Source organism: Oncorhynchus mykiss, chromosome 6 (genome assembly GCF_013265735.2).
Source record: "Oncorhynchus mykiss isolate Arlee chromosome 6, USDA_OmykA_1.1, whole genome shotgun sequence".
NCBI classification, from domain to species: domain Eukaryota; kingdom Metazoa; phylum Chordata; class Actinopteri; order Salmoniformes; family Salmonidae; genus Oncorhynchus; species Oncorhynchus mykiss.
In genome coordinates this window covers 45,712,502-45,731,671 of record NC_048570.1, presented here as the reverse complement: position 1 = coordinate 45,731,671, position 19,170 = coordinate 45,712,502, and the positions used below count along the sequence as shown (strand labels likewise).

Genomic DNA, 19,170 nt, shown 5'->3' with positions numbered 1-19,170 from the left:
TAACCGAGGATAAAACCCTCTCCTGAAGAAATTTGCACCAGAGTAGAAAACATGCAGCTGATGCGACATGTTGAAATAGTTGGCACTCCAAGTCTACCAAAGGACAAGACCATACCACGTGGAGATCTGGCTACACGGCTGGAAATGGTTAATCTCTGAGACTATACATCACTACAGAATAAGAGAAAATCTTAGATGTATAATTACTAGTCTGCAGCTAGACATTACGTACGTTGAGAATAGAGACAACCGATGAAGCATCTATTCTATGAGAACATTTCTGAATGGTACTCTGAAGCATCCATTCTAACCATCTACAGTCACGAAATACATTGTGTCTTCTGGGAAAGTTAACCAGAGACTGATGAACCCTACAGGACAATCGAGGATTTCAACAGAGAAGACAACAACGACAGACGGGCGTAAATATATATACATTGCAATTATTCTCGAATGAGCGGCCGTTCATGGACAAAGGATTAGCATTTCAATCAATATAATTATAAACTTTGTGTAGTGAATCCATTTTGTTTTTCCCGCTCTTTCTCAGTCCCCACCCATTTCCTTTGACTACCAAGCAGTCATATCGGCTTAGCCCACTACGGGCTTTTCTATCATTGTTAGTAACTAATATCTACTGTTTGTTTGTGATGCATTTCTGTGATTATTTAATTAATTAGTAAATAAATAATTAAGCCAATTTGTATATTGCTGATTCATTCTGGAAACTAGGATTCGTGCAGATAACCAAGAATTTTACTACATTTGGAATGAGACTAATGAGGTAAAGATTAATAATAATTAATAGAAGACTGTACTCGATAAGATATAAAAAATATCTGAAGAGAAATATAGACTATAAAAACTTTACGTGGTGCCCCGACTTCCTAGTTAATTCAAGTTTACATGATTAGCTTAATCTAATCATAATATGTCTGACCGGATGTTCTGTTCCTTTTCTCTTTGTTTACAGGGGAGCCTTTTCAGTGGTGCGCAGATGTGTCAAGCTGTGTACTGGACAGGAATATGCCGCCAAAATAATCAACACCAAAAAGCTATCTGCAAGAGGTAAGCAATTTTAAGCTCTGTGCTATCTTTTTTAATGTTTACATTTAGGTTGCACTGTTGTATCCTACTATCCATGAACCATCTGAATAGGCCATGATCCAGGGTTGGTCAACCTTGGGGGACCCCTATTATTAATACTATTTACAAACACCTTATATTCATCAGCATTAAAAAGACGTATCGTACAGTATACTGTATATTGTCATGAAAAAGCAATGGCCTGTATTTCCCACTCGTATTTGCTACTCGTCGTAATGTTAATCAGTATCACACGTGTTGGGTAACTGTTTTAGAAAAAGCCAAGGCCAAATGCCATGGCCATGAGATCCACTCAGGGCCTCTAGGTCCACAATGACTGCAGGGTGTGTTTCACGCCTCCAGCTGCACAGTGTAAATCTCCTGCTGCCCTCTCTGCCTCGTAACTGGAGCCCTAAGGCGGCTCTGCCCTGCCAGGTGTCAGCAGACCCGGGTTCAAATACTATTTGAAATCTTTCAAATACTTTTAGCATTTGCATGAGCCTGCCTTTGGTGCCAGATGGACAGAGTTTGCATTGTTCTTCTACAGCTATTTAATTGGTTCCATTGCACCAGGCAAACTCAATCAAGCACAGCTAAAGTATATGAATTGATTTCAAATAGTATTTGAACCCAGGTCTGACAGCCAGACAGATGAGGGCTACTTGTTATTGTGGTGAACAAACATTTCAACAGGTTTTAGTGGAGGGGATCCTCCTGGAACTTGAAGAGGACGGTGTTAGCTCTCTCTCTCTCTCTTTGTTTGGTGGCAACTGTCAGACTAGTTTTAGAATGACACAACAGGGACTTGAATATGGGTCGTTGGGGTCAATTCCACTTTTGACTTTGGGAATTAAAATGGCTGACCCCCACTCAGCTTGACACATTTTTTTTGTCCATTTTAAATGGTTGTGTTGCCTCAGGATGATCAGATGTCATAGATCTTTTTGGTATTCATTTCCAGGCTGTTGTCTATACAGTAGCTGAATTGAAGATACAAGGACTAGTTTATCTCCAATCATTTTAGGCAACAGTTTGTTTTGAAGGCTCTGGCTGGCTGTCCTTCCTCGTAGTGGGCCTGGGGATCTAGGGACACATTAGTGAATGTAATGACATTACTGCCATGACCAGATTATCCTGCCTGCATTACCATAAGGCCCCGGCTAACACTAGTCACGCAGATTGACTTGATGAGACTGTTACACACCAGAAGTTTTAATCAGGGCAGAGAAAAAGGGGGAGAGAGAGAAAGTCAAAACAGCAGGTTCAGGCTATGTTTCAACTTGTCAACTTGTCAAAGGAGTAGATAAGAATTTGTAAATAAGAATTTGTTCTTAACTGATTCCAAATCTGTTATTTCATAGTTTTGATGTCTTCACTATTATTCTACAATGTAGAAAATAGTAAAAATATAGAACAATCCTGGAATGAGTAGGTATGTCCAAACTTTTGACTGGTACTTGCTGGAATGGAAAATATGGCGCTCTACAACATGACGGCCGGCTGTACAATACTGGGCTATTTAGCTAAAGAATCCCCGCAGGGCATGATGAAGGAGTAGGATGTCCCTGTAATAAGAATTTGTTCTTAATGGCATTGTCAACTTAGTGTATGTTAACTTCTGACCCACTGGAATTGTGATACAGTGAATTATAAATGAAATAATCTGTCTGTAAACAATTGTTGGAAAAATCCCTGTGACATGCACACAGTAGATGTCCAAACTGACTTGCCAACACTATAGTTTGTTAACAAGAAATGTATGGAGTGGTTGAAAAATGATTTTTAGTGACTTCCGACTTCAACTGTAGCTCAAGTTGGGAGGGAGGGGGGGGGGTTAATAACTAGCTTGGCTATTAGACAATTCTTTAGTAAAGGTTGAATAGTCTATTTTTCAGCTAATAGCCTATCCTGCTACGCTTGTGAAAAACGAATAATAACACTTTTCCCCCTTTCCACATGTTAAAGATTCCAATTGATAGTGTTTTTAGCCACAATTGGCCCCAACCCCAATTAATACATTTGGGCACAATCGATAGCTTGCTGGACATAGGGCTAGAATGTTGAGGGTTCAAAACCTGCTTCCTGCTTGTTTCATTACATTATTATGCCGGTCTCAGAGAAAATATACTGGATTGTTACTCCCATCTCGTTCTTCGCTCTTTTCCACGCGTCATTCAGCACGCTTGTGGGCGTGCTGGCAGGATGTACTGTTTTTTATTCTGTATATATGAATTACAAATCAGCCTTTACTTAAATCAGGTTTCTAGTCTATTGCATAGTTACAATGTGTAATCATTGATGTCCCAGGACCAAGATTAGTAAACACTGTTGAAGTGTATAATTGTAATACATACATGAAGGCACAGCATCGTTCAAATAATGAAGTTTGATACACCTGGTATTGGATATGACTGATATCGCTAAATAGTGATTTTCATAATTTACTTTATGACCAAAAAATATACACAATAGTTGGTCTCTACATGAACTAACATTTTCCTCTCAGTTGTAAATGTTTTGCTTGACTCGTTATGACGTTATAACTACTTACATTTGCTTCCCCAATTGTGTTTTGTCAGCCATCTTTGCTGAAGAAAGTCACCATGGACTCGATATGATTGGCCATGTAAAAATATTGGGACCCAAATGCATATTGAGTGCTCTACCTCGTGGTCTGGAGCAACGAAGCTGTGACGTTGGGTACCTCTAAGTCCCGTGGTGTGAGCTTGCAACTTTTAAAGGAGGAACCACTGGATTACTTTTGATTACTAGAAAGTGTTTTACTCAATTATTTAGATCAATGGTAAGCTCACCCGTGATGTGATGAATTACAAATAGTAATTGCTATTAGCTAATTCATATTGTGGTTTCTGACAGCCGAGAGTTATCTAAATACATCAATATTTCCTTAGTTAGCACTAGCACTAGGACTCATGTAGCCTACATTTTCTGGTTTGGTTGATTGTGTGTGCTGTCACTACGTCTGTGAATGAATGAACATTGCATCCAAAAATAAACTGGTCGCATTCAGGACATAACTTTGTAAGGACTGTGTTTGTGCAAAATGTTTCTGTGAAAAAACAGTGTGGCTAGCTCAAATGCTGACTGCTGAAACTGAAACTGAATGTTCTAAATAAGCGTTCTTATCATACGGGTTTGAGTGTATGCTGCAAGGACCACTGTAGAATGATCACACACGTTTGTTGGTACATGTGAAAAGGTCAATTATAATCAACATAATAATTCACATTTCCTGTTTTTTTTTTGCAAATGTTTTAAAAATAAAAAACAGATACCTTATTTACATAACTATTCAGACCCTTTGCTATGGGACTCCAAATTGAGCTCAGGTGTATCCTGTTTCCATTTATTGTCCTTGATATGTTTATACCACTTGATTGGAGTCCACCTGTGGTAAATTCAATTGATTGGACATGATTTGGAAAGGCACATACCTATCGATATAAGATGCCACAGTTGGCAATGATTGTCAGCGCACAAACCAAGCCATGAGGTCGAAGGAATTGCCCGTAGCGCTCCGAAACAAGATTCTGTCGAGACACAGATCTGGGGAAGAGTACCAAAACATTTCTGCGACATTGAAGGTCCCTAAGAATACAGTGGCCTCCATCAGTCTTAAATGGAAGAAGATCGGAACCACCAAGACTTCCTAGAGCTGGCTGCCTTGCCAAACTGAGCAATCAGGGGAGAAGAGCCTTGGTCAGGGAGGTGACCAAGAACCCGATGGTCAATCAGACAGCTCCAGAGTTACTCTGTGGAGATGGTTGTCCTTCTGCAAGGTTCTCCCATCTCTGCAGCACTCCACCAAACAGGCCATTATGGTAGTGTGGCCAGACGGAAGACACTCCTCTGTAAAAGGCACATGACAGCCCGTTTAGACTATGACAAAAGGTACCTAAAGGACTCTCAGGCCAATGAGAAGCAAGATTCTCTGGTTAGATGAAACCAAGATTGAACTCTCTGGCCTGAATGCCAAGAGTCATGTCTGGAGGAAACCAGGCACCACTCATCACCTGGCCAATACCATCCCTACGGTGAAGCACGGTGGTGGCAGTATCATGCTGTGGGATTTTTTTCAGTGGCAGGGACTGGGAGACTTGTCAGGATTGAGGGAAAGAGGAATGGAGCAAAGTACAGAGATCCTTGGTGAAAACCTGCTCCAGAGCTCTCAGGACCTCAGACTGGGGCGAAGGTTCACCTTCCAACAAGACAATGACCCTTAGCACACAGCCAAGACAACGCAGGATTGGCTTCGGGCCAGGTCTCTGAATGTTCTTGAGTGGCCCAGCCAGAGCCCGGACTTGAACCCTATTGAACATCTCTGGAGAGACCTGAAAATAGCTGTGCAGTGACGCTACCCATCCAACCTGACAGAGCTTGAGAGGATCTGCAGAGAAGAATGGGAGAAACTCCTCAAATACAGGTGTGCCAAGCATGTAGCGTCATACCCAAGAAGACATGAGGCTGTAATTGCTGCCTACGATGCTTTAACAAAGTACTGAGTAAAGGGTCTGAATACTTATGTAAAGGTGATATTTCTAACCCTGTTTTTGCTTTGTCATTATGATGTATTGTGTGTACATTGGGGGGGGGGGGACAATTACATCCATTTTAGAATGAGGCTGTAACATAACAAAATGTGGATAAAGTGAAGGGGTCTGAATACTTGCTTAAATGCACTTTAGTTTGAAAAGAAAGGAAAGATTATGTCTAATTGTGCTGTATTGTACTACTGTGTGTACAAAACCCTCAGAACAGCCTAAATTCCTCAGGGTATGGACTCTATGAGGTGTCGAAAGCGTTCCACAGGGCCCATATTGACTCCAGTGCTTCCCACGATTGTGTCAAGTTGACTGGATGTCCTTTGGGTGGTGGACCATTCTTGAGCGTGAAAAGCCCAGCAGCGTTGCAGTTCTTGACACATTCAAACTGGTGCGCCTGGCACCTTACCCCGTTCAAAGGCACTTAAATCTTTTGTCTTGCCCATTCACCCTCTGAATGGCACACATACACAATCCAGGTCTCAATTGTCTCAAGTCTTAAAAAAAATTTTTTTTACCTGTCTCCTCCCCTTACACTGATTTGAAGTGGATTTAACAGGTGACATCAGTAAGGGATCATAGCTTTTGCCTGGATTCACCTGGTCAGTCTATGTCATGGAAAGAGCAAGTGTTCTTAATAGTTTGTGTACACAGTGTATATACTCTATACCTAAATGGCAGAAGATGATGTGTGTTATGTATCTACTGTACCTCAATGTCCTAGTATTTGAGTTGAGGGGATGTAGGCTACGGGCTTAGATCAGTGGTCTCAAACAGCGATACTAGAACCCCTGGTGGTACTTGCCCTATCCACAGGGGGTACTTGAGAAGACTCATGAGACCATAGGCCTACTGGTAAAATGCACATGAGGGGGTGCTTCATGGCTACTGTTCTTGATGTTTCACTACATGGGCTTTAGTCAACATATTACCCATTCAAAGATACATTTCATTTTGGTGAAACAAATGGACATGAACATGATTTTGACTTATTTATGTTTTTGTTCAAATCAAATGTTGCAAGATATGATGAAATAGGCAATGGAGCAGGAGGATTTCGAGGAAAAGAGAGTGAGATTGACAGATGAATGTGTGTGGGGGGGTGGGGGGGATAGAGATAGAGAAGGCACCCCAGGCACTTGGAAGCTGGGGGCCATGCGTCTGTGCTTCTACATGCCTTTAGCACGGGACTCTCATCTGACACACACACACACACACCCACCCACCGAGAGTCCTAATGCTAGCCTACTCGACTTGTATTGGATACAGTAGAAGATTCGGCCTGTCCCTTATTCCCTTATTCATGAGTAAGGTGGAAAATATGGTTGCCTTCCAATCCAATACCATGATGAGTCACAGTCATAAACTCTTCTCATAGACACCATTAGGTTAGAACAAACTCAGTCGTACATTACAAATGCCGTATCTTAATTTGAACCAGTTTCTCACAGCAGGAACATAATTCTGCAGCAACTGGAACTGTGAATTATTATGTGGATGATAATTGATATACATTTTTTTGTAGGGGCAAATCAAGTCTGAACATGGAATATTCGACAATTACTTGAAACAATTGAACATTATGAAACTTTATCAAAAACTAAGGCTTTTGATAAAGACAACTAGAATTTATATATAAATGCCTGGATTACTTTAATTTTGATGAATCTCTTATACAATGAGTTAAAGTTATGTACATCAACCCTAGATGTAAAATAGTTGTAATGGTAAATAATGGTTATTTCTCAGAAAATATTTTAAGAGGAGTAAAACAAGGCTGTCTGTTGTCTCCATATCTATTTATGGCCATTGAAATACTAGCTATTAAAATTAGATCCAACAAGAACATCAAGGGGATAGAAATCCAGGAGATAAAAACAAAAGTTTCAATGTATGCCGTGACTCTAGTTTTTTCTTAAATCCACAATATGGATCCCTGCACAGTCTTGATCACTTTTCTAAATTATGACAAGTGTATCATATTACGTATTGGATCGTTAAAAAAGTGTTTACACTACCTTGTAGTTTACCAATAAAATGGGCGGATTTGAATTAGCCGCACTTGGTAATGACATCTCAAAAAATATAAATTAACTTACCTCAATTAATCGCAATAGAAAGTTAGCAAAAATAGATAAGGTTCTGCAACCATGGAGAGGTAAATACTTGTTTATTTATGGAAAAATCACATTGATTAACTCTTTGGTCCTATCACAGTTTACTTACGTACGAATGGCACTGCCTACTCCAGATTTTTTGTTTTTAAATAATATGAGCAAAAAATATTTCATTTTTTTGGGAACGCTAAACCAGACAAAATTAAACATGCCTATTTCTATAATGAATATGAGTTTGGGGGGCTAACATGTTAAAATATTAAAGCTTTACACCTCTCACTAAAAGCTTGACTCATACATAAATTATACTTAAACCCAAAATGGTTCTCCAGTGGATTATTAAGAAAGGCTCATTCTTTGTTCAAAAATGGCCTTTTTGCCTTCATACAGATTACAATTTATAATTTCCGACTAATTGAAAATTACATTTTGTTTAAAGTATCGCCCTTTCTAAAACAAGCCATACAAAGCTTTTTACCATTTCAGTTTTATCCTCCAGAAAAGATAGAACAAATGTTATAGTTAAACTCAAATATACTGATTAATAAAAAAAAAACATCATTTATGGACAAAAAAAAGTATTATATTTGTTAGTGATATTATGAATAGAAATGGAGGAATTTTATGTCACATTTGCAGTTATCGAAAATATATAGGAATATCTGTTCAATCTAAACTTACAACCATCTGATTGCAGCACTACCACAAAAATGAAGGTGACAAATGGAAAAGGGAGAAGGTAGGGAAGTTGTTTGCCTGTCATATATTAAAGATACAAATTGGCTGAAAGGAACTGGCATAAATATAAAAATATACCAGTTTAATTTGAGGACATAATATTGCCCGCTTTGCCATACAGGTTGCAAAATAAATGGGAAGAGATTTTCGATGTACCAATTCCATGGCATTTGGTTTATGAACTGGTACAAAAAAAACTACACTTGATTCAACACTTAGAGTTTTTCAATTTAAATTATTATATAAAATTGTTGCCACCATTAGAATTCTATATAATAATTTTGCACGCCCAGTTTTTCAGTTTTTGATTTGTTAAAAAAGTTTGAAATATCCAATAAATGTCGTTCCACTTCATGATTGTGTCCCACTTGTTGTTGATTCTTCACAAAAAAATACAGTTTTATATCTTTATGTTAGAAGCCTGAAATGTGGCAAAAGGTCGCAAAGTTCAAGGGGGCCAAATACTTTCGCAAGGCACTGTATATATAATATGGGGCATACAACAATCTCAGATCTGTAGATTTTGCTGCGAAGAGACCGAATCAATAGATCATTTATTCTGTCACTCAGAAACGTATTCCAATGTCTGTCTGCAAGCTGAAAATATTTGCACTGTAATTCTGTGGCCCTATAATTCAGATGTCATAACAAGATGCCCAGCGCTTCAGGCCTCCTCCTCAAACCTCTCTCGCTCTCTCCCCACCCGCAAAATGTCAGTCCCATCTTGCACCATAGGTTACTCTTGTCTGTCCATCACGCATGTAAAGAACTAGCTTTCCTGCTCTATCCGCGCTGATTGGTGAAGTAATGTAATGAACTAAATGTTTTTCAAAAATTATGATTTCACAGGTTAAAAAGGAACAGAAAGGAACAATATGTACCAATTTATAACAATATAGTACTTTTTGGGGGGGTCGAACGAGTTCAGAATTGTATTGTTCTGGTCGGAACAGTGGAATGGAATGGAAAGAATAGTGTTTCTGTTCAGAACGAAACAATTGGAAAATAATTTCAGTTACAACCCTTGGTTTAAACTGTCCAGTCCAGCAGACGAACAGCTAATGTCAGCTGCCACATGTCAGGGGTAGTGGGGTGGGGCTGTTGGCACAGCCCGCAGCCAATCCGAGAGCTTGTTTATTGATGTGAAGACTGGACAGTGTTGCAGGAGGTCAGCTATTGGGCCAATATATTCTCAATGGGAATATGAGACACTGTTTAGGAGATGATAGAGATTGGTGATGAGAGAGAGAGAGTGTGCGTGAGGGTGGTGTGTGTGCTGTTTCAGAATCACCTGCAATACAGTTGTAGTAGGATGACCTGTACTTAGGCCTATTTGTGTCATTATCTGGGTGTAAAATGACTGACTGACTGGGAGAAAATGGCCAAATTGTATCATCTCCCCGTATGCTTCTTATGGCTATTGTGTCTTGGCATAATGAAAATGACAAGTGGTCATATTTTGGTTTGGTATTCCTTGAAACCCATGTCAATCTGGTGGAATATGAGATGTGGTAATGTGTTTGATACAAGTGTGTGTGTGTTTAATGTATTCCTTTATTGTTGCAGTCATGCCATAACATAGTCTTCTCCTCTTTCTTCTCCTTTCCTCAGTGACATGATGAGTCGCAGATAGTCAGTCTTCCCTCCCACACTCAAGCATGCAAAAACCTCAGACAGAGAGCACCAAAATAATGTTTACACACACTCAATATCATAGACTTACTCACAGTATCAGACATGCATACCCACACACAGAAACACACACAAATGTATGCACACAAGGGCAAAGTCACACTTTCTGTCTCGCTCTCATTCACTCTCACATGCGCATGGACGCATGAACACACACACGCACAGAGTGGAGTTCATCGATCGCTGTGGGGTTTTTGGGCAGCAGCGAGGTCGTTTCTGTGGATTTTTCTCACCCAGTGAACACATTGCTCATGGTCTCTTCTCCCCCTCCATCCCCTCAGGACCCGTCCTCCACCTCCTTCTCTCTTCCTCTCCCTCTCCTCTCATCTCTTATTTACTCTGCTGCATCACAGAAAGGGAAGGCTGGGTGGATATAGGCTAGGCTAGCTCCTTCACGGCAAAACAGAAAACAGCTACAGCTACTATGGTGACAGAGAGGCAGAGATGTACTGGAAGAGCCTAGCTTACGGTTGACCGTAGTTTAACCTAAACACACACGGTTCATATAAAATTCAGCTCGTTATGGTATTTGTTTTTTGGTGTGGAAATCTTGACCCTGCCCAGCACACCTAACCCACACTCTCAATGTACTGTCAGTCCAAAGACAAACCCATCCTGAATGTGACATACGTCTGACATTTTACTGTATGTCTACTAGGGATGCAACGGTACAGTGGGCACACGGTTCAGTATGTATTACGGTTTGTGGGCCATGGCCCAGTTTCGGTATCTTTATATTGAATAAAAGTGTGCGCTTGTATGACTCTCATACAACACGTAGCTCTTCATCTCCTAATCCAGTACATAGTGAACCGTCACAGTGAGGTAGCTTCCCGTACATAGTGAACCGTCACAGTGAGGTAGCTTCCCGTACATAGTGAACCGTCACAGTGAGGTAGCTTTGAGTTGCTCTGGAGGTCCAACTATCAGTGGAGAGAGGGTGTCTGTGTCAATTTGTTTTTCAATTTATCTCCGTGATGTTTCATAGAGTGTGGGAATTACTTTGGTGCTGACATGTGTGCTGGAGGGGACATTGTAACGCGGCTCAATTTATTTCATCGGGTGACGAAATCCCGAGTCAGTAACCTCCGAATAGGGCTGCAAATCTTTGGCTATGAATACTCCCACTGCTTTCGTTATTTCTTTATGTTTTTCTGAATTTGTCGCAAATTGTTGTTGGAAGGCAGCAGCGAGTGATTGTTGTGTTTTCGCTAACGGGTGGACTCTCCTTGCTCCAGCTCCACCTGCAAGGGATACGGCTGGGTGATGGCGACGTAAATGACACATCATGTTAGAAGTGTTTCCACTCGAGTAGCCGACAGTGGCAAAGCAATGCTCGCAGACTGTACTTTGTTTGTTTACGGTCTTCTTACCCTCGTCATCGTATTGAACGCTGAATCCAAAATGTTCCCACATAGCGGGTTTGAAAGACGGCGGTGCCTCTTCAATTTTGCTTCTCTCTGTCTTGCTAGCGCTCACAATTTGTCATGTTGGAGCTGAGCTGAGAGAATATTTGTTTTTTAGTTTCCCCTCTCTTCATGGGGCCCCTTTAGGGAAGTTTCCTACTGAAATGTCATTGCAAATCTTCCATTGGTTGTTTAAGGGGGAGGGGGTTGCGCTCACTGCGGTTGCCACATTTTGAGACATTGCTGTGGAGTAAAGTTTGTCAGCCCTCAGGAGACCCCTAATGGCCTGGGGCCTCAAGCAGTTGCCTGCCAAACCTGTTCACAAGCTGCATGTATGGTTCTGTGGATCTGAATGTACAACGTGCGTGTAGTCTGCAGCGCAATAAACAAGTTTCGGGAAATTCTAGGAAAATGACAGGCATATCTTAATTCTGCGGTTCATGTGTGCGTATTGAACCATAGGGGGCGTACCGAACGGTTCGACAACATACTGTGTACCGTTGCATCCCTAATGTCTACACACAAACACCTGCTGTAGTAACACACATAGCACACATAAATAATTGTATAATGTATTGGTAATCCTGTGGTCCTCAGTATATCGGGATTTAGGTAGCTGGTTTCCTAACAAGTATCTCTGTCTGTGGCCTGCAGATGTGGGATCTTAATTTGATCACTCTTTTGTTGCTGAGAATTTTTCTGCATAGCAGGAAATGCAAAATGTCAGGCTTGATTTGCCCGAACAAAAAATGCACCACCCCCTAAAGAAAACTCCTTAAAACTCCTTAATTATAATACACATAATAAATCATATTTCCTGTTGCTGCAGGATTATTTTCCTGCTGTAGAAAACTGGCTTAAATTAAGATCCTACAGCTATATGGGCCATTTTGGAGTAAAACATGGACTATTACGAGACCAGATCTGTCTATTGATTGAACAAGCAGTTTGAGTCAATGTCTGTCTGCTACAGGTTTAGCTTTCATCGATTGACAGAAGGTGGTAAAAGACTAAATAACATCTTCCCTGTCTGAGTGGAAGTGGGCAGTGGGTAGTAGGTACACAGTGCAGTTGTATTTTAGCAGCGCTTATGTGAAGAGGCTTTGCTATTGGCAAAGAACAGCTAGAAAGAAAAAGACAGCTGTTATATAATAAATCAAAATAACTTTATTTACAAGTGCTGGCTGTCTTTGGTTGGCTTGTTGCTGGTCGATGGAGAAGCTTTTGGGTACATCTCAGTAGTCTCAACTCTCTTCATCTCAGAAACTCTTGGATGCATCTCAATAATCGAATACTCTCCTCTTCTGTTTTCCTTCATTTGCACTGATTTGATATGGTGGTTGCCTACACCACCAGCCTACACATGTTTTCACCTGTCCAGTGCTTTCACTCCAATTAGGATGAAGGAAAGGAGACAAGAGAATGACCGAAACTAAAACAGGAAATGCCCGTACTCAGGTCTGTTCAACGCTGGTCCGACCAATCTGAACCACCGCTTTTAATCATGGCAAGGCGACCGGAAACATGACCGAATACAAAGTGTAGCTATTCGCTCCGCAAGGCAATCAAACAAGCTAAGCGTCAGTATAGAGACAAAGTAGAGTCACAATTCAACGGCTCAGACACAAGACGTATGTGGCAGGGTCTATAGTCAATCACAGATTACAAAAAGAAAACCAGCCCCGTCGTGGACACTGGCATCTTGCTCCCAGACAAACTAAACAACTTCTTTGCTCGCTTTGAGGACAATACATTGCCACTGACACAGTCCGCTACCAAAAACTGCGGGCTCTCCTTCACTGCAGCCAACTTGAGTAAAACATTTAAATGTGTTAACCCTCGCAAGGCTGCAGGCCCAGACGGCATCCCTAGACAAGTCCTCAGAGCATGCGCAGACCAGCTGGCTGGTGTGTCTACGGACATATTCAATCAATCCCTATCCCAGTCTGCTGTTCCCACATGTTTCAAGAGGGCCACCATTGTTCCTGTTCCCAAGAAAGGTAACTGAGCTAAACGACTATCGCCCCGCCCCGTAGCACTCACTTCCGTCATCATGAAGTGCTTTGAGAGACTAGTCAAGGATCATATCACCTCCGCCCTACCTGACACCCTAGACCCACTCCAATTCGCTTACCGCCCCAATAGGTCCACAGACGATGTAATCGCTATCACACTGCACACTCCCCTAACCCATTTGGACAAGAGGAATACCTATGTAAGAATGCTGTTCATCGATTACAGCTCAGCATTTAACACCATAGTACCCTCCAAACTCGTCATTAAGCTTGAGACCCTGGGTCTCGACCCCGCCCTGTGCAACTGGGTCCTGGACTTTCTGATGGGCCGCCCTCCAGGTGGTGAGGGAAACAACTCCAACCCGCTGATCCTCAACACTGGGGCCCCACAAGGGTGCATTCTCAGCCCTCTTCTGTACTCCCTGTTTACCCATGACTGCGTGGTCATGCACTCCTCCAACTCAATCATCAAGTTTGCAGACGACACTACAGTGGTAGGCTTGATTACCAACAATGACGAGACGGCCTACAGGGAGGAGGTGAGGTCCCTCTGAGTGTGGTGTCAGAAAAATAACCTCACACTCAATGTCAACAAAACAAAAGAGATGATCGTGGACTTTAGGAAACAGCAGAGGGATCACCCCCTTATCCACATCGACGGGACAGTAGTGGAGAAGGTGGAAAGTTTAAAGTTCCTTGGCGTACACATCATGGACAAAGTGAAATGGTCCACCCACACAGACAGTGTGGTGAAAAGGCGCAACAGCGACCTCAAGAGACTGAAGAAATTTGGCTTGTCACCGAAAACACTTTTACAGATGCACAATCGAGAGCATCCTGTCGGGCTGTTTCACCGCCTGGTACGGCAACTGCTCCGCCCACAACCGTAAGGCTCTCCAGGGGGTAGTGAGGTCTGCACAATGCATCACCGGGGGCAAACTACCTGCCCTCTAGGACACCTACACCAGCCGATGTCACAGGAAGGCCAAAAAGATCATCAAGGACAACAACCACAACAACCACTGCCTGTTCACCCCGCTATCATCCAGAAGGCGAGGTCAGTACAGGTGCATCAAGGCTGGGAGACTGAAAAACAGATTCTATCTCAAGGCCATCAGACTGTAAACAGCCATCACTAACAATGAGTGACTGCTGCCAACATACTGAATCAGGGTGCATGCTATGTCACTGCTTAAGTATAACTATAAAAATGTAAGATGTGTCAAATAAATTATATTCAGCTCAGGGCTCCAGCTTTGCATTTGGTTTGCTAACTTGTTAGGTAACTGGCTAGATTTATGGGCTCTTGAGTGGAGCAGCGGTCTAAGGCACTGCATCTCTGTGCTAGAGGCATCACTACAGACCCTGGTTCAATCCCGGGCTGTATCACACCGTGTCGTGACTGGGAGTCCCATAGGGCAGTGCACAATTGGCCCAGTGTCGTCCGGATTATGGTTTGGCCGGTGTAAATAAGAATTTGTTCATAACTGGCTTGGTTAAATAATGGTTAAATAAACAAATGTGAAGATCAAGCTTCTTCGTTACAGCAGAGAGCCTGAGTCTCTTTAGCTAACATTCCATTCCTTGTAATTGCCAAAGACACTGGCCTTTCTGTCATCTTCAAGTATGAACATTCTATCATTAGTGGCCTCAGGAGAACAGAGGAGTTGATCCTGATTCGATAACCCTCACAGCTATCCTCCAATCAAAATGACTATCCAAATATTATACAATGGGTGGGTCTAATCCTGAATGCTGATTGGTGTCTATTCCACATATTGCCACCGGCTTAATCTGTGACATTAAAATGCCCATTTACTTTGTTCCGTCTGACTGTGCAATCCACTGTTTTATCAGCTCAGACAGACAATTTATACACATGATCTCAGATTCCTTTTAGACTAACATTTAGTTTTCAACAGCGGAGATTCGTGTCGACCTTGCTGTCTGTCCCTCAAACATTTGCAACATTGCTTCAATATACAAATTCAATCTCCAGCTGTCGCATAGTAATGAACGTGTCGGGAGTCAGGATGAGCCATACTGGCAGGCATGCAGCTTTTCTCAGCCAGTCAAAATCAGCATAATCTTTATGGATATATAGAAATCAATAGAAAACAGGTCAAACGAAACAAATTGCAGCTGGTTTGCAGTATTTCCAGCTTCCATTTGAAGTGATCGTGTTAGCTAGCTGTGCTGTTGGCTAGCTCCTCTGAACAATAGTGTCCTGACGAGAGAGCATTTTCTATGCCAGGTAAAATTGTGCGTCATTAGCTCATTGTTAAATGTCACTTGAAAACAGCTTAAATAAATGCAAATGCAGCTACTTTGTTGTTGTTCTGGCTGTACTCTTTGAAGTAACTGTAGGTTAGCCGTAGTTGGCTATCTAGCAAGCAAGGAATAAGAACGTTGCCAGCCAGTATGGCAATAGAACATTTAGAACGAACGACTGGATCCACTCCATAGATATAGAACAAAAAGACTTAACAAATGGGTTGCGTTTCTGGCAACCGAACTGATAGAACCAACAACAAGCCGGCTTGGGTAGCAACCCTAGATTTGTGTTGGGACTATTTCTTGTGTAAGGATGAAATCGTATGAATAAATAATTTTTTCATAAATCATTATATGAATATGTTGATAACCCATTGTATAAAAGTGTTAATGCTCTCGAAGCCGGTGTTTAGAGGATACAGTATGTTGGCACATTTTTCCGCGCCTAACAACATCCGTGCCAATATGTCCAACAAACATCGATTTCTCGGGTATTATCACCTAATTGAAACTATATCACTTTTTTTTTCTCCACAGAACATGTTGGCATCCATTTTTTGTTTGTCCAGAGGAAACCAATCTGTCAAAATGTGCTAGCTCATGTCTAAATTCTCTTGCTTACGTAACAGCTAAATGTTTATTTTTAACTTTGTTATAATTATATTTTCGAGGCTCATGATGTTGTCATGGAAAATATGAATGTTATTTCCAACAACCAATGAGCAACTCCGCCATAAACCCATCTGCATATTGAACGTTGAGATTGCCGAAAAGCCAGTTTCTTTGGCAATGACATGGAGTGGCAAGGAGTGGAATGTTAGCTAAAAAGACTGGTACCCAGACTAGAGACATTCAATCCCCTCCTGGATCAAGATCCCCGTTGCCCCAAAAATTTGTGGGGTGCAGGTCCGGTAATACTGTATACCCCGGAATGGTACAGAAACGGTATGACGATTTGAACATCTGTTTACCGCCAAACCCTAGTACAAGCTTATGTAACTTTTATGATAATCTCCAACTTGCATTCCATGGCAGTTAGTCAGTCACTAGGCAGTCTACATTTTGTCAACTCCACTGTGTCAGAAATGCTTTTAGGCCTGTGTACATCCCTCGTCCAAGCAGCCAGTGGCGCTGTACTAAGGAGATGCTGACACACAAGTTGTATCCATTTGTTCTGTTACACTTATGTGCATTTTTGTATTACACCAAAATAAAGTGCCGTCAACGTATATAAGTATATATTGCATCTGTTACAGTATTCAGGCCTGTGTGTGTAAGTGTTTGTTATTTCCTCCTCAGATCACCAGAAGCTAGAGAGAGAGGCCCGTATTTGTCGCCTGCTCAAGCACTCCAACATCGGTGAGTCTTTCTGTAACTAACCAACGCACCAAAGCACTGTCCACCTACCTACACAGTATGCTGCAATATGCTGCTTCAATCTGCCATTTATCAATCTTCAATATATATCTATATACATACATGTATACATATATTCTGCAATATAAAGTTTGCTGATTCAACGATCTATCATCTATAATGAGTCTATATGAATCTCTAAGCCGGCACAAAGTTTTGATATCTGCGTCTTGTTTGACTATTCCACATTCAGTACCATGGCGACGGAAGGCTCAGGTTCCTGGGTCTGGCCTCGGTGCGTTTTGATTTATCCTTCCGTTGCCATGCATTATTACTGGCCAAGTATGAATAAAAGGCTTTTTAACGTGAGAGTGCCTTGAGTTGACATTTTTTGGGGAGTTTTTTGCCCCCTAATGCTTTTGCAGTGTTCGCACTACCTGATTGTTCGCACTTCTTCTTGTTGCTTGTTCCAAGTCATTCTTTATCCCCCTGTTTTCACATGAACGTACAGCTCTCGGACAGCTACTTTAGTATCAAAGAAGCACTCTTCAACTGTTTCATTGAGCCTTATACTGTACACTTTAATCCAAATGCCATGATGTGTTTGAAATCAGAGAGCTATTTGGAAAAAGGTTTTACTTGCAACGATCTTGATATGTGGTTGTCTTAGCTATTTTGGTTGACTGCACCGATTGCTGATTGATGCTCTGGATAAGAGTGTCTGTTAAATGACCAAATGTGAATGTATACAGATTTCATTTGACCCCTCCATGGCTTAGTTCTCCCTCTCTTTCTCTCTCTCTCTTTCAGTTCGTCTTCATGACAGTATATCAGAGGAAGGCTTCCACTATCTCCTATTTGACTTGTAAGTTCTCTCTCTCTCTCTCCTCTCCTTTTTTACAAATGTTTTACCTCTTTACACCTCTGTCATTTGTCTATCCACTCACTAAAATCCCCCTACTCTTTTACACTACTCTCCTCTCTTATACCCTCCCTCGCTCTCTCCCATGAGATTCTGCCGGTTAACAGTACTAGTTCTAGTTTCCATGGTAACAGCTGGCACTGAGGATGAGAGGATGAGAGAGAGTAGGGTTGCCGAGGGTAACGGGAGTCCTGGTGTAGCAAGCCGGAGCGAGAGGTGCTTCAGACCTGACTGAGCGGAATGCTGATGAGCTGCTGTGATTGGTTAATGAGCTTGTCTCTGATTTGTTGACAGGGTGACTGGAGGGGAGCTGTTCGAGGACATCGTAGCCAGAGAGTACTACAGTGAGGCTGATGCCAGGTAAGACTGGCACATACAGTACATGTCTCTCTCTCTTTCCCTCTCTTCCTTTTTTCCTTCTTCTGCTCTCGCTCTCTCTTTTTCTCAGTTTCTCTCCCTCTTTCTCTCTCTTTCTTTCTCTATCGCTTTCTCACTCCATCTCCCTTTCTTGTTCTCCTTTCACTATCCCACTCTCCTTTTGCTTCTTCCATCCTCTTCTGCCTTGTTTTTTGTCCACACCCTGAATCTCAATACACCAGTGTTTTTTCGAAAACCAGAGGCGCAACATCGCGAGACTTCTGGGGCCGCTTGCGAAGTAGACTGCAGACTAGACCAGGGTTTGAGGTTTGGCAAGTCAATGGGAGAAGTAAAAAATCCGTACATAGTTGTTAATTTTCTCGTTTTTCTTTTTAACAAGTTTTATATCAAAGGAGTGTCTTTGATTTAACGGCTTGCACATGCTCAGTTTGGGGCAACACGACCACGACCGTTAGACCCGGTGACGGGTTTCTGCACATGAGTTTAGCTAGCTAACGTTGCCATGACATCGCCTACAAGTGTGATCAGGGATTTGAGAGGCAGTTTTTCTGCCTATCTTCAAACTGTACTGTCTTTGTCAGTACTTTGAAGCAGCTTCCTATTCTCAGGTCTGACTTGGTTTGA

General features: G+C 41.8%; 1 protein-coding gene across 49 annotated transcripts in view; it reads left to right on the top strand.

The window, feature by feature from the left end:
* The window catches only part of LOC110526035 (calcium/calmodulin-dependent protein kinase type II subunit beta), an 87,111-nt gene that overhangs the window by 11,424 nt on the left and 56,517 nt on the right, over window positions 1-19,170 (top strand). For 32 of the 49 annotated variants that reach the window (XM_036980203.1, XM_036980194.1, XM_036980209.1 and 29 more), the window contains exons 2-6: window positions 974-1,068; window positions 17,190-17,249; window positions 17,500-17,541; window positions 18,057-18,111; window positions 18,463-18,528. In XM_036980203.1, the coding sequence (XP_036836098.1) occupies window positions 974-1,068; window positions 17,190-17,249; window positions 17,500-17,541; window positions 18,057-18,111; window positions 18,463-18,528 (318 nt within the window). Of the gene's footprint in view, window positions 1-973; window positions 1,069-17,189; window positions 17,250-17,499; window positions 17,542-18,056; window positions 18,112-18,462; window positions 18,529-19,170 lie in introns of those variants that run through there. The other 17 variants (XM_036980212.1, XM_036980245.1, XM_036980198.1 and 14 more) reach the window with 2 other exon arrangements.